Raw genomic sequence first — 15,789 nt, forward strand, 5'->3', positions numbered from 1 at the left:
CATTTCCACTGATGTTGACTGAGACACTCAATGATTGATCATGTGTTTATTAGAGTAATCAGTTTCTTTTTGTATTTTAAATGCTCAAAGCGTAGTGGTATAAAGAAATGTCACAAGGAGGTGTGTCCCTGATTTGTCTGTTTTTTTGTTTTGTTTTTGTTTTTTGTTTTTTCCTGCGTTCACTCAAAAGCAATAAATTGACTGCTGAATGGCTGCTATACCAAATTGTCTAGATGAAACTGTTTTAAAACGTCTTATAAGTTCAGGATTTTATAGAGATTAGAGGTCACACCTACACAGATTACTGTAAAATTCAGACTGATTACCAACAGGAACCTACCTGATAAAGCACCGTTTGCCTGCAAAGTGGGAGGAGATTCAAAGCTTGGTTGAAACTTTGGTAAGTCACACCACAAGCTGTCTCGGAGATCAGTATAGATGTTTGCAAAGAAATCCTTGACCTCACTAAGCTTGACCTTGTGACCTTGACCTCTTTCTCCTGAAAATACAGAAATCATATCTCACAATTAGACAAGAAGACCATGGGGCTTAATGCTCATCTGACTCTAAAGACATTTGTACTATCGTAGTGTACATACTCAGTAGCAACAGTATAGTGCTATTGTTGGCCATGGTGGCCATCTTGGATTTTGGACCAACCAGAAAAATAACAACACTTGGTCAAGATCATCTCTAGATCATTGCAGCCAAGTTTGAGTTAAATGCCACTGGTGGAACTTGAGAAGAAGTTTAAAAGAGGTGTTGTTCAGGAAAACCATGATTGCACTTTTGGCCTTTTTCATCTCAAAAACAACTACAAAGTACAAACACTTAATTAATTCCGATTAGAAAGCTGTTAAGTTTGACTTTGATCAGTCCACTTGATCCTGTGTTTTTCTGCAGAAATAGTGATCCATACGGAAGAATTGGACCGATGAAACTTGTGTCATTGCGCAGAAACAAAGTTTCTATTAATGAACAGTGACCTTCACCTTTGAACTTTCACTTGAAATCCAAGAGTAGGGAAGCACTGTGTAAGAGTCCGAAACCAATTTTCTATTCATAGTAAATGACCTTAATATTTGACCTTTTGACCAAAAAATTCTAAGCAAGCAGTCCTGATAAGAAAGCAGTGTATGAAGTTAAAAACTAAAATTTTGTGTTATTCTTTGGAAATTGTGCTGCAGACAGATGAAATGACGGATAGTGGCATTACAATATCCCCTTCTGAGATCTTTGATCAGCATAAAAATCTTGCCTTCTGATCTCTCATCTACATAAAAATCCCGCCTTCTGATCTCTAATAGGCATAACAATATTGCTTTCTGATCTCTGATCATCGTAACAATAACCCCTTCTGATCTTTCATAACAATATCCCCTTCTGATCTTTCATAACAATATCCCTTCTGATCTTTCATTACAATATCCCTTCTGATCTTTCATTACAATATCCCTTCTGATCTTTCATAACAATATCCCTTCTGATCTTTCATAACAATATCGCTTTCTGATCTCTGATCATCGTAACAATAACCCCTTCTGATCTTTCATAACAATATCCCTTCTGATCTTTCATAACAATATCCCTTCTGATCTTTCATAACAATATCCCTTCTGATCTTTCATAACAATATCCCCTTCTGATCTTTCATTACAATATCCCCTTCTGATCTTTCATTACAATATCCCTTCTGATCTTTCATAACAATATCCCCTTCTGATCTTTCATAACAATATCCCCTTCTGATCTTTCATAACAATATCCCTTCTGATCTCTGATCATCGTAACAATAACCCCTTCTGATCTTTCATTACAATAACCCCTTCTGATCTTTTATTACAATAACCCCTTCTGATCTTTTATTACAATAACCCCTTCTGATCTTTCATAACAATAACCCCTTCTGACCTTTCATTACAATATCCCTTCTGATCTTTCATAACAATATCCCTTCTGATCTTTCATAACAATATCGCTTTCTGATCTCTGATCATCGTAATAATAACCCCTTCTGATCTTTTATTACAATAACCCCTTCTGATCTTTCATTACAATAACCCCTTCTGACCTTTCATTACAATAACCCCTTCTGACCTTTCATTACAATAACCCCTTCTGACCTTTCATTACAATATCCCCTTCTGATCTTTCATAACAATATCCCCTTCTGATCTTTCATAACAATAACCCCTTCTGACCTTTCATTACAATATCCCCTTCTGATCTTTCATAACAATAACCCCTTCTGATCTTAAATCATGGGGATCATTATGATGGTGTCAATGTATACATGTCATTTAATTTAAAACCTACTCAGCCATTGGTGTAGTAATTCTGTCTGTTTCTGCCACAAAATGTTGTTAAATTCCTCCAAGGTGTCTGCGTCAAGGGCAGGTAGCTCTGACAAAATATCGCTAGGATTCAGGTCACCGTCAGCAAAACTAGCCTCATCACAAGGCCGTACTGCATTCTTAAACAGCATAGTCATCAAAGACCCATTCAAAGCTTCCGGGGGACACAGTCTGGTCACAGTCAAACTTTGTTGTTTGGACGGTTGCCGTGGCGATGTGATAAGGAAATGGAGGTAGCTGTACCCGCTAAGTAATTCTTCCTCTGGCTCTAAAATCACAAAATAAAAAGTTTGTTTCTCCTTATATTTGAAATCTAAGGTCAGGTAGAAATAGATAAAACCATATGTCTTAGGAAAATAATTGACCATGATGATCTTAACAGTAATTCCTTAGAATTGCCAAAAATGTCAGATAATGTTAGTGTACACAAACAAACATTTTTCCCCTTTGGCTAACGTTATATTTAACACCACTATATGCTAAAAATAAGCCAAGGATTCCTTACAGGGCAAAGTATCTTGTAAATAAGTCAGTCTCCAGGGCAAAGTATCTTGTAAATAAGTCAGTCTTACATGAAACTAGAACTGTCGCCAGGATGGCTGACTAATACCCCCGCAATCTGCACAAGTCAATGGTGAATTGGAACTGTTAATTAGAGGCTAACTAAGATAACCCATCCATGACAATATTTCTGAAATTCAGAATGTCTGAAATATGTGTTGTTCACAATAGAGAGAATTCAGTGACCAGTTGCCATAGCAACCATAATTTTGAGGAAAAGAAAGTGGCATGCACATATACACATGGTCCTCTATATTTGTGTGAAGTTTCACTGAAATCGGCCCTTCGGTTTAGGAGAAGTTGTCCAGACAAACTTAGAGTTATTGTTCTTATCGGAAAACCTGTTTATAGTGATCAGTTGCCATAGCAACCAAAATTTTGAGGAAAAGAAAGTGGCATGCACATCTACACATGATCATTATTATTTGTATTAAGTTTTATTCGAATCGGTCCATCGGTTTAGGAGGAGTTGTCCGGACAAAATGTGTCTACAGACAGACGGACAGACGGACCGATGGACAGACAACCTGATTCCAGTATACCCCCCTAACTTCGTTGCGGGGGTATAAATAGCAATATTACATGGGTAACACTATATATCCTCTCCCCCAAATCATTTCATGGCGGGGGTATAATAAGCAATCTTTTGTTTAACCATAGGCCTTTGAGGCTGTAAGTTATATGTAACACTCTCTTTGCTTATCTTGGGAATAAGCCGGTCTTGAAAAATAAGCTTTGAAACTTTTACTGAAAAGATCAAAACTACTGCTTATTTTTGGGATTTAACAACATTGACCTTGAATATGTGTCAAGGACATATCTTTTGTATACTTCTCAAGCTTCATCTCAGTATAGTATCATAATGATATCAGGGCCCTGCACTAAACAGTCCTTAATAATTAAAAGTTGTTTAAAGAAAAAGTTAATGAATTTCAGAAGGACCGACAGACGGACAACAGCAGATGACAGACAGAAAACGAAATAATGAAAATGAACCCACACGTAAAGCAAGGCCCCTAAGGCCATTAGTAAAATTACAGTAATACAGTGGAACCAAAGAAAGTGAAATATCTTGATGTGTATAAGACAAAGACGCGAAGCGGTTTATGAAGAGAGTACACTCCAGTTTTTTTTATGTTATGACTGTATAACAGAAAAAATAATTAATGTTAATTCTTATAATTTAATTTCTTCTTATACACACCAAGATATTTCACTTTCTTTGGTGAACTCTTTTCTGTGATAAATTATTACGCAACGTCATCAGCCAATCAAAAATGACGTTACATTTCGCAACGTCAACAATTTTGTTATGGAGGTATAACAAAATTATTTCAGCCAATGAAAATGCGTGTTTCATACAAAATTAAATTATGAAAAGAGAACACCCCAGTTTTTTGTGTTATTGCTCAATAACGTAAAAAAAATATTACAGTTAACCCTTATAATTTAATTAACAACGATAAGAAACATTTTCATTAAGTTAAACATGTTTATTTTGCTCCATATATTTAAAACACATCGATAAATGTAAACAACGATTACTCCGCTGACGTCACAGTCAACCAATGAAAACAGTTGTTTAGTTCCTACCATCCAATCAGATCGCGCGAAAACTCTGGCGTGGTTTCATTCACAGGAAGCGACGACTAATGTGAACACAGTCATCGACATGCTACGTTAGGATTTACTTTCCGAAATTGAATGTACAGTTGTTGAAACTTGAGTTACTCATCAATCCAGACGACAACACACTACTAGAGAACCGAGTTTGTGACATAATTGGTTCAGGAAACTGAGAATATTGGACAGGATGTGTTGATTGTTGTTTGTCGACGGCGAGGTCAGCGGGGGTGCACAAAGCGGAACGATTTTGATCATCAGGTCTAGCGTGGATCACGGAGGCAAGTGCATTGCTCATTTCCATCTTTTGTGTTGTGGAGCATTCCCTGTTGTAACTACGAATAGACCCCTCGTTCTTGTGACCTGTCATGTACATGATATGGCGCAGTTCAAAACCAGCGTCGTTGAGTTTTTGGATGCTAGTAGCACGTAGACAATGTGCTGTGTATGAGCGCGAACATTGAGCGTTTTTGGAGATGTCGCCCATAAATCTCGTAAATTGATACTGTTTGACGGGAGTTTTTGTGTACCATATCTCAGACGACTCTGGATATTTTACTGCATCTTTATTACAGTGGTTGAATAGCGACAAGGCCTCAGGATCAGTTCTCTGGATTAACTGTTTGAGTGACATTACAGGACAACGACGTGGATCGCCCGTCGCATACATTCGTTTATCAGCTGGGGCTTCGCTGCTTTGTAGACCACCAGAACGATTTTTTTGTTTTGTTTTGTGGTTTAAAACTGCGTATTCCAAGTTGTTTTCATCATATTTGAATTCGAATGAATCCAGGGTCAGCTGATTATGGAATTCTAACCCTCTGGACACGAAGTGAACGGATAAATTGTACCACACACGGAGTCTTAATAAAATCACGGGATTTTCATCAGAGTGGAGGTAAGTGGCAATTTTCTCTATGTCAGTCTCATTTATGATAGGTTTGTGAGAAGTTGGTCTCGAAACTCCTTCTTTCATGTTCATCTTCAACTTTCCATCCAACATGTTGTTGGACGTTCTGAAGTCGCGATCGCGAACTATATCGATATTTCTACCTAAATCTTGTAGGTGTCTGTTGATAGCAGCCCTTAATGATTTTAATGTATTTTTGTGATATTCGGCAGCTTGTTTTGCCGGCATTTCCCGGGATCTTTTTTCAATATTTTTTGGGGCGGCTTCCGCATAAAATACTCTCAATTTTTCATTGAGATGATTGGGATTTATTGTGGCTAGGTCGGTCTCTGTCCCCTCTCTTTCCACGCACCATTCTGGAAAAAAAATCAATGGATCCGTTAAAATAAATGGTCTGGCTAATTGTCGGTTAACGAGGAGTACGGTATGAATAAAACGCAGATAACTCAATGAAGAGTGTCCATTAAACGATGGGAAGTCCAGGTTCGAGTCCTGGTCTGTGTGTAAATTTGTATCCCTCGGTAGACACTTGGCCAGTCCGTTTACCTTTTTTTAAGGGGGGGGGGGGGGGGGGTGTTAATTTTCTTACTTCTTACCTTGGAAAGTCTTGACTCCCCAGCTTGTTGATCTTTTTGTGGCTTTAGACTGTCGGTAGTCTTCTATTTCCTTTAATGTGTGTTCATTAGTTGTTTGGAATCGAGAGCTCGAGGTGTCCAATTGAAAAGCATCATTTTTCAAGTTGGCCTCCATCTTTAAGATTTCAGAGGGAGCCGCCACTGAACTGGCCTGTACCGATCCTCCTACTCCTAGGTCCTCAAAATTCTCCTCAAATAGAGCAGCCAAATAATCTGCAGTCTCCTGTGAAATCTCCATGTCTTCTTCCCCATCATCAGCTGTGATTCCAAGTATTGATAACGGATTTCCCACATTAAAGTTTGTTCTACCTGCAGCCATACTGTATTTATCATCAAACTTTTTCAAGCAGACGACAGATTTCTAGGTGTCGCCCTTTTCTACTTTAAAAAATATTAAATTAATAATAAAATTGAAACCAATCTGTTTTAATATATTTTATTTTAATCTTTAAAAATTCGGCGATGCTCGTTTGTAATAATTTTTTTCATCCATATTAGACCTACTGTATGTTGTCGTTGTCTCCCCTTGACCAGGTTTGATCATCCATATTGTTTACCTTGTTTACATTATGTACTTCCAGTATAGCTGAAAGTAGTTCCTTTTATTTTTTTTATGTTATGAGATGATAACATAATTTTTTGAGCCAATGAAAATGCTTGTTACAAGCAAAATTAAATTATATAAATATATAAGAAATAAACCCAGTTAACTTAATTATAATACTGATTCCGAACTTATCTGCATCATGACCTACAGCTGATGGGGCCCCGTAAGGGATATTTGTCTCATTGTATACCTGTTTTATGTAATACATAAACTGTTGTATATATATCCCGAGATATCATCCTCACCCTGCACAAACATGATGTCAGCCATGATACTCTCCTTCCAGGTGGTGCTGTTCAGATAACGATTGTGATTGGTTGAACAGTCGTCCAATGGTTTTCTATAACTGGCCAGACGTGCCACAATCCCAGTCTGAAATAAAAAGTTTAATAGTAATGAAAAGTTATATCGTCCAATCACAAATCAGTCGCACCACATCATAAGCACACTTGCCCTTCAAGCAGGTGAGCTAAAAAAATTACAGGTAGTTTTATTTTCTTAAATAAATACCTTAATTTTTTGTTTGTATGATACCTCCTTTACCCGGTGATTTTTTTTTTTTTAAATAACCACCCAAGCTATAAACAAAGGACATCCTTATATGTACAGGAATTTTCATCGAAGGAAACACTTACATCATGGTCAGATGTCAACTGGTCCATAAAGGCAAGGGAGTGGGGATGCGAGTCAGCCAAACATCTGTATACACCGCTAAGGAAATACAATTTATACACTCAGCCAAATTATATTTGTCAAGGTTGAGAAGTTGTTTCCCTTGAGTGTGAGAGAGTTTTTACTGTATATTTGTATTTGTCTATTTCTATGTCTATTTTTACCTACTTAATAAATGGTGAACCATCGACTGAGTTTTCGTCGTGTTTAAAACCGCTTGTAACATAGTGTTGACTGGATAGTGGTACAACTATATAGTGTTGACTGGATAGTGGTACAACTATATAGTGTTGGTAGGATAGTGGTACAACCATACAGTGTTGACTGGATAGTGGTACAACCATATAGTGTTGACTGGATAGTGGTACAACCATATAGTGTTGACTGGATAGTGATACAACCATATAGTGTTGACTGGATAGTGATACAACCATATAGTGTTGACTGGATAGTGGTACAACCATACAGTGTTGACTGGATAGTGGTACAACCATACAGTGTTGATAGGATAGTGGTACAACCATATAGTGTTGACTGGATAGTGGTACAACCATATAGTGTTGGTAGGATAGTGGTACAACCATATTATAGTGTTGGTAGGATAGTGGTACAACCATACAGTGTTGGTAGGATAGTGGTACAACCATATAGTGTTGGCTGGATAGTGGTACAACCATACAGTGTTGGTAGGATAGTGGTACAACCATATAGTGTTGACTGGATAGTGGTACAACCATATAGTGTTGGCTGGATAGTGGTACAACTATATAGTGTTGGTAGGATAGTGGTACAACCATATAGTGTTGACTGGATAGTGGTACAACCATATAGTGTTGGTAGGATAGTGGTACAACCATACAGTGTTGGTAGGATAGTGGTACAACCATACAGTGTTGGTAGGATAGTGGTACAACCATACAGTGTTGACTGGATAGTGGTACAACCATATAGTGTTGACTGGATAGTGGTACAACCATATAGTGTTGACTGGATAGTGGTACAACCATATAGTGTTGACTGGATAGTGGTACAACCATACAGTGTTGGTAGGATAGTGGTACAACCATACAGTGTTGACTGGATAGTGGTACAACCATATAGTGTTGACTGGATAGTGGTACAACCATACAGTGTTGACTGGATAGTGGTACAACCATATAGTGTTGACTGGATAGTGGTACAACCATATAGTGTTGACTGGATAGTGGTACAACCATACAGTGTTGGTAGGATAGTGGTACAACCATATAGTGTTGGTAGGATAGTGGTACAACCATATAGTGTTGACTGGATAGTGGTACAACCATACAGTGTTAACTGGATAGTGGTACAACCATACAGTGTTGGTAGGATAGTGGTACAATAATATAGTGTAGGTAGGATAGTGGTACAACCATACAGTGTTGACTGGATAGTGGTACAACCATACAGTGTTGGTAGGATAGTGGTACAACCATATAGTGTTGGTAGGATAGTGGTACAACCATATAGTGTTGGTAGGATAGTGGTACAACCATATAGTGTTGACTGGATAGTGGTACAACCATATAGTGTTGACTGGATAGTGGTACAACCATATAGTGTTGACTGGATAGTGGTACAACCATATAGTGTTGGCTGGATAGTGGTACAACCATATAGTGTTGGCTGGATAGTGGTACAACCATATAGTGTTGGTAGGATAGTGGTACAACCATATAGTGTTGGTAGGATAGTGGTACAACCATATAGTGTTGGTAGGATAGTGGTACAACTATATAGTGTTGACTGGATAGTGGTACAACCATATAGTGTTGGTAGGATAGTGGTACAACCATACAGTGTTGACTGGATAGTGGTACAACCATATAGTGTTGACTGGATAGTGGTACAACCATATAGTGTTGACTGGATAGTGGTACAACCATATAGTGTTGGTAGGATAGTGGTACAACCATATAGTGTTGGCTGGATAGTGGTACAACTATATAGTGTTGGTAGGATAGTGGTACAACCATATAGTGTTGGTAGGATAGTGGTACAACCATATTATAGTGTTGGTAGGATAGTGGTACAACCATATAGTGTTGGTAGGATAGTGGTACAACCATACAGTGTTGACTGGATAGTGGTACAACCATATAGTGTTGACTGGATAGTGGTACAACCATATAGTGCTGGTAGGATAGTGGTACAACCATATAGTGTTGACTGGATAGTGGTACAACCATACAGTGTTGACTGGATAGTGGTACAACCATATAGTGTTGACTGGATAGTGGTACAACCATACAGTGTTGACTGGATAGTGGTACAACCATATAGTGTTGACTGGATAGTGGTACAACCATATAGTGTTGGTAGGATAGTGGTACAACCATATAGTGTTGGTAGGATAGTGGTACAACTATATAGTGTTGACTGGATAGTGGTACAACCATATAGTGTTGGTAGGATAGTGGGACAACCATATAGTGTTGGTAGGATAGTGGTACAACCATATTATAGTGTTGGTAGGATAGTGGTACAACCATATAGTGTTGGTAGGATAGTGGTACAACCATACAGTGTTGACTGGATAGTGGTACAACCATATAGTGTTGACTGGATAGTGGTACAACCATATAGTGCTGGTAGGATAGTGGTACAACCATATAGTGTTGACTGGATAGTGGTACAACCATACAGTGTTGACTGGATAGTGGTACAACCATATAGTGTTGACTGTGTAGTGGTACAACCATATAGTGTTGACTGGATAGTGGTACAACCATATAGTGTTGACTGTGTAGTGGTACAACCATATAGTGCTGGTAGGATAGTGGTACAACTATATAGTGTTAACTGGATAGTGGTACAACCATATAGTGCTGGTAGGATAGTGGTACAACCATATAGTGTTGACTGGATAGTGGTACAACCATAGTTATACAAGGATACAAGCTGTAGCGCTCTTTGGTAAACATATAGGCAGGAATTGTTCCCACAGCAACCTCATCCAGAACATCCAACATCCGGCCTAACATCTTTGGCTCCTCACCCTACAAATACATTATACACTTATTACTTTATCTATCTACAAATAAGCCCCTGCCAATAATAAACACATCCCCTCAAATAATCCCTGTTGTTGATTTTTGTATAATCATCAGTTTTAAAATAGTAAGCTAAAAGTGGTTTATAACAAGAGATCCCAGAGGGATCTTGGCGCCCACCATTGAATGTTCTTCAAAGGTTCCATGTCAGATTGATTTTTTCTCTACTTTTCTCTTCTTCTAAGTCTTACTAATCTGTGTAAATTCAGAAGAAACCTCTAGTACTTTTCAAACAAGGGAAACCTATATATAAAATTTAAGATTTAGGCACCAAGGGGAACCTATATATGGAATTTGAGAAAGATTCCTTCAGTACTTTCTGAGAAATAGCGATAACAAACTTCAATTGTCAAAATCCAAGATGGCTGCCTGTCGGCCATGTTGTTTTCCGATTGGTCTCAAAATGCAATATGCATAACTAGGCACGAAGGGGAACCTACATATGAAATTTCAGGAAGATCCCTTCAGTGCTTTCTGAGAATTAGCGATAACAAACTTCAATTGTCAAAATCCAAGATGACTGCCTGTCGGCCATGTTGTTTTCTGATTGGTCTCAAAATGCAATATGCATAACTAAGCACCAAGGGAAACCTACATATGAAATTTGAGAATGATCCCTTCAGTACTTTTTCAGAAATAGCGATAACAAACTTCAATTGTCAAAATCCAAGATGGCTGCCTGTCGGCCATGTTGTTTTCTGATTGGTCTCAAAATGCAATATGCATAACTAGGCACCAAGGGGAACCTACATATGAAATTTGAGAAAGATCCCTTCAGTACTTTCTCAGAAATAGCGATAACAAACTTCAATTGTCAAAATCCAAGATGGCTGCCTGTCGGCTAGGTTGTTTTCCGATCGGTCCCAAAATGCAATATGCATAACAAGGCACCAAGGGGAACCTACATATGAAATTTGAGAAAGATCCCTTCAGTACTTTCTCAGAAATAGCGATAACAAACTTCAATGGTCAAAATCCAAGATGGCTGCCTGTCGGCCATGTTGTTTTCCGATCGGTCCCAAAATGCAATATGCATAACTAGGCACCAAGGGGAACCTACATATGAAATTTGAGAAAGATCCCTTCAGTACTTTCTCAGAAATAGCGATAACAAACTTCAATGGTCAAAATCCAAGATGGCTGCCTGTCGGCCATGTTGTTTTCCGATCGGTCCCAAAATCCAATATGCATAACTAGGCACCAAGGGGAACCTACATATGAAATTTGAGAAAGATCCCTTCAGTACTTTCTCAGAAATAGCGATAACAAACTTCAATGGTCAAAATCCAAGATGGCTGCCTGTCGGCCATGTTGTTTTCCGATCGGTCCCAAAATGCAATATGCATAACTAGGCACCAAGGGGAACCTACATATGAAATTTGAGAAAGATCCCTTCAGCACTTTCTGAGGATTAGCGATAACAAGAATTGTTTACGGACGGACGGACGGAGGGAGGGAGGGACGGACGGACGGACGGACGGACCACGGACCACGGACGCAGGGCGATTTGAATAGCCCACCATCATCAGATGGTGGGCTAAAAATATTTAAGCTATCTCCAAACATAAATATTTTAATTTCATGTGAACAGAGCTTTATCTTTTTCACTGCATTGTGGGATTGGAAAGCCTTATATGGGAGCCTCATTTGAATGTTATCTCATCGTTTGGACAATTTTGATTTCCATCTATATTTATAAAATTTCACATTTTTAGGAACCCAGAATAACAGGAAATTTAATTAGGGATATAGACAATCTTTAATTTGTAATCTGTTCAATTTAATCTGAAAACTGAATTTGCTTCAGTAGTGACCACCTTAAGTCTAAAAATTTATATTTTTTTAAACGTAAAGATAGCTAACAAAATATGCTGATGTCAGAATACATTACTGCTACTTTATTACAATAAGTTTGTGAAATACATACCATTATAGATTTTTAAGAACTTCATCGTAAGAAATATAAACAATGTTAAACTGGGATTGTTATTGAACCTTTGAGAATTATGTACGGTAGGAAAGTGTGGGAGAAACAGAATCAATCACCTCTGTACAAAGAAATCACCACACCTCAGATGAATATAAGATTTTAAACATCAGCTAACCCTCTAAATTCTCATCTTCAAGTCAGATTCACAGGAGTGAGAGATCAGATTTTTCTCCCATTGTTCACAGATTTGTCTCTCCATTTACCTGTTAAGATTTCTCTGTCACGTGTCAACCCCACGCCAGGACAACATTGTGTTACATTACAATATTTTTTTTAAATATTTGAACAACTGGACACTTCAGAAATGAAAAAGTATCATGGGAGACAAGCAATCATCCCCTACCTAGAGCCTTGGGTTAGATCAGGGTTCATACGGATTTTGTCAAACCAAATTCAAGGCCTTTTCAATGTCTTAATTACATATTCAAGGCTCATTTTTCCTATCATCTAAGTCATCTTGAGAGGGAACAATAGAACAACAAGAGGCCCAGGGGCCTTAACGGTCATCTGACTCTAAATTAAAACCCTTATATTATTGTAGTATGCATTCTCTGTAGCAAGTATATAATGGCACTGTTGGCCATGGTGGCCATCTTGGATTTCTGACCGACCCAATAAATAATAACACTTGGTCTGGACCATCTAAGGATAATTTCTGGTAAGTTAGAGCTGAATCCCACGGTGTGGAATTTGAGAAGAAGTTTGAAATAGGTGTTGTTCAGGAAAACCATGATTGCGCAATCATGTTACAAAATGGCCGCCATTGCTGCCATGCCAAAGTTTTTACGAGGCCAAAAAAATAACAACACTTTGTTTGCCCTCCTTCCTTAACATCCTCACCAATTTCGAGCTCAATGGCACCTGTGGAACTGGAGAAGAAGTTTAAAATGTGTTTTTTAAGATGGCGGATATGGTGGCCATCTTGCATTTCAGACCAATCTAAAAAATAACAATACTTAGTCGGGATTATCTCAGAAACATTTCAGGCAAGTTTCAGCCCAACAGCACAGGTGGAACTTGACAAAAAGTTTAAAATGTGTTTTTGAAAATAGTGGTTATGGTGGCCATCTTGGATTTTGGCCCGACCCGAAAAATAACAACACTTGGTCGGGATCAAATCAGGATCATTTCAGGCAATTTTTAGCTCAATAGCACTGGTGGAACTTGGGAAGAAGTTTAATATGTGTTTTTCAGGATGGCGGCTATGTCGGCCATCTTGGATTTCGAATTGGCCCGAAAAATAACAACACTTGGTGGGAATCATCTCAGGATCATTTCTGGCAAGTATCAGCCCAACAGCACTGGTGGAACTTGAGAAGAAGTTTAAAATGTGTTTTTCAAGATGGCGGCTATGGCTGCCATCTTGGATTTCGGACCGACCCTAAAAATAACAACACTTGGTCAGGATCATATCAGGATCATTTCAGGCAAGTTTCAGCTCAATGACACCAGTGGAACTTGAGAAGAAGTTTAAAATGTGTTTTTCAAGATGGCGGCTATGGCGGCCATCTTGGATTTCGGACCGACCCGAAAAAAACAACACTTGGTCGGGATCATATCAGGATAATTTCAGGCAAGTTTCAGCTCAATGGCACCAGTGGAACTTGAGAAGAAGTTTAAAATGTGTTTTTCAAGATGGCGGCTATGGCGGCCATCTTGGATTTCGGACCGACCCGAAAAATAACAACACTTGGTCGGGATCATCTCAGGATCATTTCAGGCAAGTTTCAGCTCAATGGCACCAGTGAAACTTGAGAAGAAGTTTAAAATGTGTTTTTCAAGATGGCGGCTATGGCGGCCATCTCGGATTTCGGACCGACCCGAAAAATAACAACACTTGGTCGGGATCATATCAGGATAATTTCAGGCAAGTTTCAGCTCAATGGCACCAGAGGAACTTGAGAAAAAGTTTAAAATGTGTTTTTTAAGATGGCGAATATGGTGGCCATCTTGCATTTCAGACCAATCTAAAAAATAACAATACTTAGTCGGGATTATCTCAGAAACATTTCAGGCAAGTTTCAGCCCAACAGCACAGGTGGAACTTGACAAAAAGTTTAAAATGTGTTTTTGAAAATAGTGGTTATGGTGGCCATCTTGGATTTTGGCCCGACCCGAAAAATAACAACACTTGGTCGGGATCAAATCAGGATCATTTCAGGCAATTTTTAGCTCAATAGCACTGGTGGAACTTGGGAAGAAGTTTAATATGTGTTTTTCAGGATGGCGGCTATGTCGGCCATCTTGGATTTCGAATTGGCCCGAAAAATAACAACACTTGGTGGGAATCATCTCAGGATCATTTCTGGCAAGTATCAGCCCAACAGCACTGGTGGAACTTGAGAAGAAGTTTAAAATGTGTTTTTCAAGATGGCGGCTATGGCTGCCATCTTGGATTTCGGACCGACCCTAAAAATAACAACACTTGGTCAGGATCATATCAGGATCATTTCAGGCAAGTTTCAGCTCAATGACACCAGTGGAACTTGAGAAGAAGTTTAAAATGTGTTTTTCAAGATGGCGGCTATGGCGGCCATCTTGGATTTCGGACCGACCCGAAAAAAAACAACACTTGGTCGGGATCATATCAGGATAATTTCAGGCAAGTTTCAGCTCAATGGCACCAGTGGAACTTGAGAAGAAGTTTAAAATGTGTTTTTCAAGATGGCGGCTATGGCGGCCATCTTGGATTGGATTGACCGACCCGAAAAATAACAACACTTGGTCGGGATCATCTCAGGATCATTTCAGGCAAGTTTCAGCTCAATGGCACCAGTGGAACTTGAGAAGAAGTTTAAAATGTGTTTTTCAAGATGGCGGCTATGGCGGCCATCTCGGATTTCGGACCGACCCGAAAAATAACAACACTTGGTCGGGATCATATCAGGATAATTTCAGGCAAGTTTCAGCTCAATGGCACCAGAGGAACTTGAGAATAAGTTTAAAATGTGTTTTTCAAGATGGCGGCTATGGCGGCCATCTTGGATTTCGGACCGACCCGAAAAAATAACAACACTTGGTCGGGATCATCTCAGGATCATTTCAGGCAAGTTTCAGCCCAACAGCACTGGTGGAACTTGAGAAGAAGTTTAAAATGTGTTTTCAAATGGCGGCTATGGCGGCCATCTTGGATTTCGGACCGACCCTAAAAAAACAACACTTGGTCGGGATCATATCAGGATCATTTCAGGCAAGTTTCAGCTCAATGGCACCAGAGGAACTTGAGAAGAAGTTTAAAATGTGTTTTTCAAGATGGCGGCTATGGCGGCCATCTTGGATTTCGGACCGACCCGAAAAAATAACAACACTTGGTCAGGATCATCTCAGGATCATTTCAGGCAAGTTTCAGCTCAATGGCACCAG

The 15,789-nt window shown here is 38.9% G+C and overlaps 1 protein-coding gene across 1 annotated transcript in view; it reads right to left on the reverse strand.

Moving 5' to 3' along the window:
• Positions 1-340: 340 nt before the first annotated feature.
• LOC117318752 (mdm2-binding protein-like) overlaps positions 341-15,789 on the reverse strand; it is a gene marked incomplete at its 3' end in the record, with an annotated part of 32,373 nt that continues 16,924 nt past the window's right edge. The window contains exons 8-12 of the mRNA XM_033873703.1: positions 10,282-10,382; positions 7,326-7,389; positions 6,936-7,062; positions 2,317-2,622; positions 341-499 (exon numbers count right to left, since the gene is read on the reverse strand). Of these exons, the coding sequence (XP_033729594.1) occupies positions 341-499; positions 2,317-2,622; positions 6,936-7,062; positions 7,326-7,389; positions 10,282-10,382 (757 nt within the window). The remainder of the gene's footprint in view (positions 500-2,316; positions 2,623-6,935; positions 7,063-7,325; positions 7,390-10,281; positions 10,383-15,789) is intronic.

This window comes from Pecten maximus, unplaced genomic scaffold (assembly GCF_902652985.1).
Source record: "Pecten maximus unplaced genomic scaffold, xPecMax1.1, whole genome shotgun sequence".
NCBI classification, from domain to species: domain Eukaryota; kingdom Metazoa; phylum Mollusca; class Bivalvia; order Pectinida; family Pectinidae; genus Pecten; species Pecten maximus.